The sequence below is a fragment of the Corvus brachyrhynchos genome, unplaced genomic scaffold (genome assembly GCF_000691975.1).
Source record: "Corvus brachyrhynchos isolate BGI_N302 unplaced genomic scaffold, ASM69197v1 scaffold152, whole genome shotgun sequence".
In the NCBI taxonomy this organism is placed as follows: Eukaryota; Metazoa; Chordata; class Aves; order Passeriformes; family Corvidae; genus Corvus; species Corvus brachyrhynchos.
The window spans coordinates 2,323,790-2,334,914 of NW_008237447.1; the positions used below are offsets into that span (position 1 = coordinate 2,323,790).

Below are 11,125 nucleotides of genomic sequence, written 5' to 3' on the forward strand. Positions count from 1 at the left end.
ACCTGTAGGTTCCCATGGCCACTCTCTGAGGCTTTGTTTGTTTTATAATTGTTCTGGGACATAAATTGTACGTGGTGAGAGTAAGACCTGGAGGGGGGAAAATAACCATTCTAAACAATTTATTTCTGTATTGTCTTTGGTGTACAGCAAGGAGGCAAAGTATACAGCACCAGTATTACAGAACCATTTATGCTGCATTCAAGACAACGTGGTGGTGACTTGGGGTTAGACAAATGTGCATGACTGAATTACATACAGTATTCTAATCCAGAGCTGTATGCAGAGGAGAGAGAATAGTGATTAAACATCTTGGGATGTGAATTACAAAGTTAACTTAATGTTTGGAAGAAATTTCTGCAGTGTTAGGAGGAAAAAGGATCATAATGCACAGAGTACCTGGCTTATGCCATTTCACAGCAGCTGTACTGCTGTAAGCAAAGAGATGCCACAGAGATGGAGTTGATGGACTTGGATTAGTGGGAGAGCTGCCTTTCCTGGGATATGGTGAGAAATCAATTGCTCTTTGTTAAGAGCTTATCTATAACAGGCTAAGATGCTTACAAATCTATAAAACATTGCCAGCTTCTGCTGCAGGACACTAAATTATAAAGTTGCAGTTCTTTAAGCCTTTTCAGGAGTGAGTGACTGAGTGCCCACTTCGCGAGGCAGAAAGCCAGTGGAGCACAGTTGCAGAGTGTTAAACAGGTGCAAGTTACACCGAAGTGTTTATTGCAGCAAGAGTTTGCGTTCCTTTATGGTTTTGGTACTCCTTGGAGCAGCCAAGTTCTGAGAGGTGGAATAGCAAAGAAGAACTGAAGAAAAGATTGGGAAGGTTTCTTTTTTGTTGTTGGCATAGTTTTGTCTCCTCACAACTTAGTGTCATCACTGTTGTCACCGTCAGCTCTTGTGGAGGCAGCTGATAGGGAGGAGGAGGATGAGTCTGCCTGCAGAGGAGTAACAAATACGTTGTGATTATTTTGAGTTTGTAAACACGTTTGATAGTCTGCACTGTTGCAGACTCCTATTTTCATCTGCAGTAGTCACACACTTGGTAGAATGAACCAACAAATACAGTTTTTGTTGTTCAAGGGCTTTTCTGGTTAAGTACAATTTGAGAGAAATTTGTTCGATAGAGGGTTCCTATTGTTGAATTCCCTTATCTGCTCAATTTGAACACAAAAGTAGTGATAACTTCTGCAAAATGCACCGTGGGGACTAAGAAATTATTGAAAAAACTTGCAGACAAGGCTAACGAAAAATAAATGAGAAACAGTATTGGTCTTAACTTGTCTGTCTCTTTTGTGTGATCAGAAAATACATATTTTAATATTTAAGGCTGACCATACAGAGGGTTAAAAGTGTTTCAGAAAGTAATACCTTCCTGCTTTTCTGACTTTAGTCATGCTTCAGATTCTTTCTAGTGGCACGAAATAAAATAATTTCAAATTAGCACATTGTCTAGAAAGTGTCATCATGACCTATCAGTTGCTGTTCCTTCTCCAAAATGATCCATTTTGAAATATTTAATGTGGTTTCCATAAACATTGTTTATGTTTTTGGTGTATTTAAGCACTTTTCCCTGCACTTCCACAATAGTATTGCCTGTTTCCCATCATCATTAGGGATTACTGTATTTGGATTATCTTGTTCCATAAAATCTCTTGTACGTGCATTCTTTGTGTGATTTAATCTTGCATTAAAGATACTCATCTGTATTAGTGTGGGGAAAAGAAGAGTTGTTTGTGATAATCAGCAGCTTTCCTTTAAGTAACTTGTAAAAATCCAAGCTTAAGTTAACAGTCCTAGCTCTGGAAAACATACTACCTGAAAAAAAAGTTCTTTTCCTATTCCTTGTGTGATCCCTCAGCATCTGCCTGATGCAGGATTACTCACCCTTTCCCTTGGCTCAGGTGAGTTCCTCTCTGGCTCTGATGGGTGGTTTTCTGTGTAAGCAGGAGGCTCAGAAGTGTCTGAATCTGCCATGGAGGCTGTGATGGGAATGTTTTGGCCTTGGAAATACCTGTAAGCATCTCTGCTGCACACCAGCAGCGTCAGTCTGTCCCCACTGCTCTGGATCATTGCCACCACTTTGTCATAGGATTCGTTGGTCACATTCACTCCGTTCACTTCCACCAAGAAGTCGTTGTTTTCCACACCTGCTCTGTCAGCTGGGCCCTGGCTTTGTACCTGCAGAGGGGAGTTCAGAGCAGCATATTGGCATTAAACTTGGAAAGATGCATTAACAGCTGAGGGTTAGCTTTCCCTAGAGGATGGTGGTATAAGCTTGGGGAAGGGGAGATTTGTGGGGCAGGAAGGAATTAGGACAGGCAATGGGCCCAGATGTAATAAACATGGAACCCATCAGTTCGAGGTTTTAAGATGCATCTTGATCTTGATCTTGATAGACTTAACATTATAGGAATGTGGCATGGTAGAACCATAAAGACAGGTAGAAAAACAGTTTTCTAACTACTTGCAGGTCTCTGTCCAGTAACTTCAAAGTTTAGTACAGTTCACAGATCCCTTAGTAATGAGTGGAACCCCTCCTCTCAAGAAAGCTGAAGCTGCAGATGTAATTTGGGACAGCAGGAGTTTGGCTTTTACTGGCTGTGGAATTCAGAGAAGGTGGGTCGAAGTAGGGCAAAGGTGTCTCTTCTATAATTAAGCTGTTCTACAGTAAAAACCAATTCTGTCTAAAATACTAATTTTAGTGTGTGAGACTCATGACTAAAAGCATAAATTATGCAAAAGCTGAATTCTCCTTCCCTCTGAGTAACTAACAGCATGAGGAATATTTTCTGCTACTCCTTTTTTGTCTTGGGCCAACAGTGTCAATCTGACTGAAACAATTCTAGCTCTTATCTGAGAGCATTGGAGAAGAGACTTTTGTGGCTTTTCTTGTATTTGTTTGCAGGATGGAAGGGAGGAAACTGTCCAACAAACTACTTGAGCTTCTCCTTGCTCCTCATTCTTTATTAGTACCTCGTTGATGAACAATCCAGGCTTGTTCTTGATCATGTTTAAGCTGAAGCCAAATCCGTTAGGTCCTTTCACCATGCTGCAGATCCTTGGCTTGTGGTTCACTTTCTGCTCAGTGTGGAACTCCAATCTTTCCTCCGTTTTAGCTGGAGTTGGATGCTGTGCTTTGTAGTAGTATGAGAAAGGGGAAATTTGAGCCTGAAAAAAGTAACAAAACGATGTTAATATAAAAACTTCTGTTGTGAAATCTGTTTCAGGCTCTCACACTCAACATACTTTGAAACTTTGTTAGTGACTCAGACTTGAGCTGCAGTGAAGAACTCTTCCCTATTAATTTCTGGCTGAGTGGAAAACTACTGTGTTGATCTGTGTGAGAAGGAAATTTTGTTCTTCATAAATGGTTACACAGCCATGTAGCTCTGAATTTCCTCTCTTAACAGCAAACCTTAACCATTCTTGTCATGTGTTTGAATTTAGAATTGTTGCAGTGGTGTGTAAAAAATCAGGAAGAGGCCAAAGATTTGGGTGTTTAGTGACTTTCTGTACAAGTGTAAATAGAGTTGCTAAAGTACAGGGGTATCTTCGACATTTCCTGTAAGTTGAAAAAGTATCAGAGCATATTGGCTGTTTCATTGTGATAAATTATCTATTCCTAGCAGTAGTTTGCATTTTCTTACCAGTTTATACATGCTGTCAGTTTCCTTATCCACTACCAACAGGGAGGTTTTTGCCTCGGACTGCTTAATTTTTCCCACTACGCTTTCATGATCCAGCCCATCCACTTGCTCACCATTGACAGCCACTAAGATGTCATTGTCCTTGAGACCTGCCACAGCTGCTGGGCTTCCAGAATTAACATCTTTGATTATGTGGCCTAAGATAAGAAGGGGAGAAAGATGGACGTGAAGGCAGAGCTTGGTAAGTTTAAAGACTTTAAAATGCATAGCAGAGGCAAATGGTCAGAATTGCACTTCAGGTTGAGGCTGTTTTCCCTGAGGATTTCTCCTAGATGGTCAGTAAGAAGCCAAAGGGAATGAGGGCTTCAAACATCATATAGGAAGAAATGGCACAGCAAATGTCATGGTCTGTGTGTTAACTTGGTTCTTACCACCAGTGTTTTGTTCCATCCGTAGATAAAATCCATAACCACTTTTTCCCTTCTGGATCTCAATAAGTCGTGGTTTGAGGGGAAGCAACCTTAGGCTGGCGCTCTCTTTGCTCAGTGCCATCCTCTGGCTTTTGAAATAGCGGTCTGTTTCTTCATTTGAAAGTAGAAACATAACATGATTTTCAGACTTCTTTACCTGTGACAGCACATGTACAGTCTCAGATGTCACCCCTTCAACAGCTCATGGGAATTGCAGATACTTTGGTAACTGGTGCACTGATACATAGCAGGGGCTGGGTGCTGTTAGTCTAGGCCATGCTACTATAAACTGATTTTTTTCCTTATCCCCCCCCCACCCCCCCACCCCGCCCCATCAGAAATTTGGGCCATGACAAAATCAGGGGCATGTAATACATGAGGAAATTATCCATATTTCATACCGTGTTCCTGACCTATAGGGAATTGTCTGTGGAGGGCCATGGAGGTGGCATACAGTGCTGTAGAATCCCGTGAGCCTCTGTAGACAGTACTTGGTTATTCTAGGTGTGGAACTCTACGGTATAGACTTATTGTGCCATCTGTACCACTATTTTAGATGACAGTGACAGGAGTCAAGTTTCTGTCGCTCTTGGTCCTCTTCTGTTTCCCTGGATTACTGATTCTGAGGTGGGTTTTTTTTCTGTCTGTTCAGCTTCTCCCAAGTCCATCCTTCTCTTAGTCCTTTCTACTCTAATGGATACCTTTTTTATCCATCTTAACCAGTGTCACATTGCTGCTGGTGTTGCAGTAGCTCAAACAAAACACAGGTGTTGCATGATTCCATAGTTAGCTGTGTGCACTGAGTGCTCCTGGAATGCTGGAGTCTCATGGCTCTCTGAAACCTCTTCAGCTCCAGCTGTGCTTCAGCAGTGCCGACAGCAGAAAGCTGGAAGCCTCATTAGCAGTGTTCTTTGCAGCCAGTTAGTGGAATTACTTGCACAGTAATTTTCATTAGTTTTGGACTTCTTAACAGGAGAAAGGGACTACTGTCTAAAATCATGAATCTTCCCTGCTCCATGCTGTGTCATCAGAGGCTTCCCTCTTCCTGCCCTGGAAACCACATTTGATGACTTGCCCTCCTGCCATTAGGAGCATTTCCAGGACTTCTAGGAAATGAATTTATTTAATAGGGTTCCTGGCAGCAGTATACTTGTGTTATTTAAAATTCTTTGGCCTGTCTTGATGCCAGTGTTCATTTGAGAGGCAGCTCAAGAGGCTGCTTGATAACAGCACCAATGCAGAGGGCTATGCTGATGTGTTGATGGTACATGAACAGCAGCTCCCAAGATTTACTGTGAAGTGCTTAAATCAGCCAACCTGGCCTCCTCAGTAACCCTGATAGGTTGCTGTGAAAGTAGGCCAGAATAGAAGATGAATCAATACCTTTTCCACCACTTCCTCGTGTGTGTCATTTTCCACATTTTTTCCATTGATTTCAATCAGGCGATCGTTATTTTGGACACCAGCCTTTGCAGCTGCTCCTTGTGATGAAAGCTCTACTATGAACAACCCCTTCTGTCCTAAAATAAATGAAAACTCATTACACAGGGTAAATCACTGCAATAGGCCTGAATTTAGTGGTTAAGGAAACTCAGCATTGATGTCCTCAGAGACTCTTGGCCTCTGCTTGGATGCAGATTACAGGAGCACCACAAACCTTCCGCACAGCCACTGCTCTGTCTCTTACTCTGTCCTGGAAAAATCCCTTCAGTGGTGGAGGGAGATATTTGTTCACTATCTGCAGCTCAAATTGTTATTTCCCTACCAGGAGCGCAAAGGGGCTGATTACCACAGCTGAAAGGGATTTGATTCCTGCTCCCTCCCATCCTGCTCTCCCCCCATCATTTTGAAGAGAGAATCTGCTTTTACTGTTGTTTTATACATTTCATAATTTCCTGTGTTTGGAAGGCTTCTGTGTTTGGAAGGCTTCTATGTTTGGTCCTTCAATTATATTACATTCCAAAATACCTCTTAGAGGGCTCTTTAGAGGTGATTCCCTATTCTGTTGACTGGCCTTGAAAGAAAGGCATATATGGAAAAGGTTCAAAATCCTTTTCTTTCTAAATGAATTAACTTACAAATGAGGGAAAGTGTTTCTTACAGCTGTCTAGAACCTCATGTGCTGATTCCTGAGTTGATTTTGTGGAATGGAACAGGACTTAACATAGCACATTGAGTGTATATCTGGTGTTTGAGCAGGGACTGTAAATTTGGTTAAGTGGGCTTAAAAACCAAGCAGAAAAAAGCTTATTATTTTTCTCTCTCTTTTTTTCATCTGTTTTCCACCCCATGAGAATCATGGCCCTCAGAAAACCTTGTGCTGCATGTGCTGTACAGAAATGTACTGGAGATGGATCTGAACTCATCTTGCTGCTTCTCACTTTCTTTCTGTTAGCCAGAACAGTTTGTGTGTCACCATTGGCCCTCACGTGTGGTCAATTGGTCACGTTGGACACAGGTGACCAACTGTGGTCACCTGTGCCCCTGCTGCTAAATATATATGTATCTATACATCTATATATTTATGTAATTATATACATACATCTATCCAGTTTCTTCTCTCCCGGCTCTCACCTTCTGTGCTTTTCAGAGAGAAGCCGTAGCCTGTCTCCTCCTTCACCAGGTAGCAGAGCCGGGGCTGTGGAACTGCAGCAGTTCCTCTGTTGCCCGTGGAGGGTTGGCACTGCTGCTCCTGCTGTTGTCCTGTTGATGCCTTTTGACCCAGCTCTTCCAAGTTCACTCCCTCCTTTTGTGCCTTTTCATAGGATGCGTCATCCAGAACAAGGAGCACGACAGAATTCCCACTGTTTTTGATGATCTCCACCACCTGTAATGCACAGGGGGAAATGGCAAGCAGGTGCTTGAGTGATGGAGCTAAAAGCTCTCCCCAGGGAAAGCTGCACTGTCCACTGTCTTTGTTGTCTCACCCCCCTGCTCATGCACTAGGGAGGCACCCCAAAGACATTTCATGCCCATGGTGGGTAATGAATGATGCAGGGGGGTACTCAGAGCAGTTGACTCTGCTCTTGGATTTCCTAGCCATAAAAACTGGAAGAAAAAGCTTCACGCAGCAGCCGTGGGCCTGGGTGATGGGGGCATGGTGTGGATCCCAGACTGAACAGAGATGTACCTGTGCATGTTCCTCCTTGTCCACGAAGACACCATTAACCCTGAGGACCCTGTCTCCATCCTTCAGGCCAGCCCCTTCGGCTGGGCTGCTGTGTTTCACGTTCCGGATGATGTGCCCTGCGGTGTCCTTTTCAATACGCAGGAAGAAGCCGTAGTTCTTTTGGGGCTTCTTGCTCACTTTACACTCTCGGGGCTGCAGAGCAGAACTCATCTCTACCAGACAGGATGGAAAGGTACCTATGAGTAAAAGCAGTAACCTTGCCTAGGGTGTATTCCCTCTGATTACACGTTGAAGGGGTTTTCTACATAATTCTTGAAGTGGTTTTTTTTTGGTGTGGAGTTTTGGGGTTTTTTTTGGCCCCAGAAAATCCAGCGGTGCAAAGTTGAATTTAGTTAACAGGGCTAGGGAAAAGAAACCAAATCCTTTTCCCAGACCCTCCTTGCTTATTTTGCCTCTGTATCTCAAATGAAGCTAAGCAAAATGCAGAACTCAAATAAGAAAAGTGCCTGTGAAAAACATAGTAAAAACTGAGGAGTGGGTGTAATACCAGGATTAAGTCTTACAGAGGAAATGAAGTTTTGGGAAAAGGGATTGTAACTAGAGTGAAAGGATTGTTCCCCTCCCTTTGACACTTGGGAGACCACGTGTAAGCACTGTCCCCAGTTTTGATGTCCCTAAGTAATTGACATATTGGAGCTAGTTTGCAGAGGGGATTTACGTTCTGAAGCATGTATTTAAGGAGGCTGAGAGAGCTGGATTTGTTCAGTCTTGGGAAGACAAAGTAAAGGGAAGATCTTATTGGTATCTTCCCACTGCCTAACTGGATTGTGTAGAGAACACAGCCAGATTCTTCCTGGAAATTAACAGTGGGAGGATGAGAGGCAACACAGGCTGCAGCAAGGGAAATTCCAACCAGACATCCATAAGGACAGCTTTTCCTCTTTGGGGCAGTCAGACAGTACTAGAAGTACCCAGAGAGGCTGCGAAATCTCTGTCCTGGGAGATACCTGGACTGAGCCCTGAGGAACCTGATCTAAGCTAGCCCTGTTTTCTATGGGACATTGCACCAGGCAACCTCTAAAAGTCCCTTCCTACCTAAACTGCTCTGTGATGTAATGAAATTCTGTTTTGGGTGAAGCATGTCATACAGGAATACCCCATATGGAAGGTAAATAGTGGGTGTGATCAGGGAACATATCCCAGGATAGTTGTCCTGCCAAAGATCCATGAAGATGGGGGAATGAGACAAATGAAGACAAATTCCTCCAGTTGGAAAATCCAGGTAATTAGCAACCTCGGTTTATATTTTACTGGAAAGATATTTTTTTTTTCTGTCTCTTTACTGACAGAAGTCAGTTCTTTAGATCTCCTGGCAGTCAAATCCTTCTGTGATAGCAACTCACTGCAGAGCCACTGCTGTGGCCAACCATGCTGCAGATTTTTTGCTATGGAAGCTGAAGCTGCGTTGTTGAGGTCACTTGGGCAGCACACAGAACAGCATGGATGTGTGGTGTGGGTTTGGCACAGATGTCACTGGAGCTGGAGAATACAGGAATTTCAGCTGGCAAGGATATGAAGCCTGCAGATCATGATTCACCTGTACTCCTTGGTCAGATGCCTGGAGCTTTTTTGAGTCTCTGTGTGTTGCACTGAGATTCTCTAATAAAGGGGTGAACTGCCCTGTTTGAACATTGTTTAGAACACATCAGATTGTATCAACTGCAAGTACAATTCAAAGCAGTTTTTCTTGACAAACACTGGGGATCTGTGCTAATTCCAGGAATTAACATGCAAAACCAGTGCCACACACACAGCTGAAGAAACAGTAGGCTTTTATGGGAAAAATTATTTCTTCATATTTAGAAGTGGAGGGAAGGTTACAATGCACTGCATACTACTTTTTCTAATCCATCAGAGCTTTACATGCAACATGATTTGTATTGCAAAAGAGGAGTTTTCTAAGGGAGGAGGGATTAGGAAAAAAGGAATTTCTTACCTGTATATCTATGTAGAGCAGCCTTCACAGGAGTTCTCTTTTGCTGTTCCTCCTGTGGCCGTACGTATAAGTAAGGCTGAACTTTGATTGGGCAAAGGTTGATTTAAAAGATGATTCATTTAACCAAGTTTCACTGAATGTGTGATACCTTGATAGGCTGTCTTGTCCTTGTGGGCAGAAGTGCTAATCACATGCATTTCTCAGCAACTTTGCGTTTTGTCCTGCAGATATTATACTCAAAAACTCAGTCAAGGAGGTCATCTGAGGCAAGCCTGACCTTTGCTCTGGGCAAGAGCTTCTCCTGCTCTGAGAAATGTCTTAAAGGGAGCATGTTTGGATTGTGCTGGATTGACCTGGGCCAGGAGCATTTGACTGCAGGTTAGGAAGTTACTGGTTAAAATCTGTATGCCCTGTGTTGGATAAAAAAAAAAAAAGACTGTGTCAGGTTAACCTTGGCCAGCAGCCAGATGCCCACTGAGCCACTTTCACCCCATTCCTCTACAGAACATGGGGAGAAAACAGGATGAAAACACTTGAAGAATTCAAGATAAGGACCATAAATGGGAGAGATGCAATGAAAAAATGGGGTTTGTGATTGAGGAGTGGGTCCTGACTGATGAGGCCATCACACATGTGAAACATGCACTGCAATCAAGTGACCCATGTAGGTGAAGTCTCCCTGGAACAGGTGGAGGGAGGTGTCTGTGATATCAGTATAGTGAGGCATGGCAAACTGGCCAGGCTGCATGTGCACTGGGAAAGGCCGTGTGGGTTGCTCTGCCTTGGGAAAAGGAAAGCGCCTTTGTGGGATTGACTTTGCTCAGGGACCCAGGTGCACATGGTGCAGGAGAAAGTGGAAATCTGCTGTGTACCTCAAGGAGATTTATCCCTGGGGGAAAATAATCCATTATTTGACTTGTGTGGGGTAGGAAGGAGTACAGAAGGAATCATCTGAACCAACAGAGAATGAGCCTCACAAGGAGCCGTGTGAGAGCACTGCTGACCCACCACAAGTGCTCTTTGTGCTCAACAATCCAACGTGGTGCTTCTCCTGTCCTGAGTGATCTCCTTGACAGATAGGACCAAAGTAATTGACTGTTTGTGTGGAAATTTGGGGGAGGGGGAGCATAGAATGGGGGGATAATATCTGCATGTATGTCAAGGGACAAGGTATAGTGGTTATAGAGGATATATAAACCTGACTATTGGATGTAAAGGTGGTTTAAGTAAACAGTATGTGTTGTAAGTGTTGGTAAGAAGGAAAGAGAAATAGATGGAATGACAACATTTGAGTAGGGTATAGAAATGAAGCAATGTATGAATGGGACAGAGGATGCTTTGATACCTCAGATCACACATGGTGTGAATGGTGGGGAACAAGGGGTTGAGATTGTACTGGGTTTGGCTGGCATGGAGTTAACTTTCTCCCTGGCAGCCCTTGTGGTGCTGTGCTTTGCATTTGTGGCTAAGACAGTGTTGATGCTACACCATTTTTTTGGCTGCTGTGGAACAGTGTTTGCTTTCTCTCATGGCTTTCTCCTCCTCCTCAGTCCCTCCCAGACAACAGGGAGGGGACACAGTGGTGACAGCTGACCTGAACTGACCAAAGGGATATTCCATATTCCACACCTCAGCATTAAAAGCTTGGTAAAAGGAGGAGGAAGGGCAGTTGTTCCTGGTTATGGTGGTCTTCCCAAGCAGCTGTTGTGCATGTTGAGGTATAGCTGGAGGTAGCTGGAGATCTGCCTGCTGATGGGAAGCAGGGAAAGAATTCCCATTTTTCTTTACTTGCACACGCAGCTTTCCTTTCCCTATCAAGCTATCCTTATCTCAATGCATAAGTCTAACCTTCCTTTTATTTTTTCCCCATTCA

The 11,125-nt window shown here is 43.5% G+C and overlaps 2 protein-coding genes across 3 annotated transcripts in view; one reads left to right on the plus strand and one right to left on the minus strand.

Annotated features, from left to right (window-relative positions):
- Positions 1–528: 528 nt before the first annotated feature.
- On the minus strand, positions 529–11,119 carry PDZK1 (PDZ domain containing 1). 2 transcript variants are annotated; one of them, XM_008631560.2, is made up of 8 exons: positions 7,257–11,119; positions 6,701–6,953; positions 5,510–5,646; positions 4,088–4,283; positions 3,657–3,853; positions 2,983–3,177; positions 1,894–2,187; positions 529–944 (listed from the first exon to the last, which is right to left on the minus strand). In XM_008631560.2, exons 1-8 carry the CDS (start codon positions 7,464–7,466, stop codon positions 867–869), a joined length of 1,560 nt encoding a protein of 519 aa, XP_008629782.1. In that variant the 5' UTR covers positions 7,467–11,119; the 3' UTR covers positions 529–866. The 2 variants fall into 2 exon arrangements, with proteins under 2 accessions (XP_008629782.1, XP_017586974.1); XM_017731485.1 differs by lacking the exon at positions 529–944 and having other exon boundaries at positions 1,506–2,187; positions 7,257–7,468; positions 9,253–11,119.
- LOC103613731 (cell surface glycoprotein CD200 receptor 1-B-like) overlaps positions 3,818–11,125 on the plus strand; it is a 34,537-nt gene continuing 27,229 nt past the window's right edge. The window contains exon 1 of the mRNA XM_017731490.1: positions 3,818–3,897. The gene's annotated coding sequence lies outside the window, so the exon portion shown is untranslated. The remainder of the gene's footprint in view (positions 3,898–11,125) is intronic.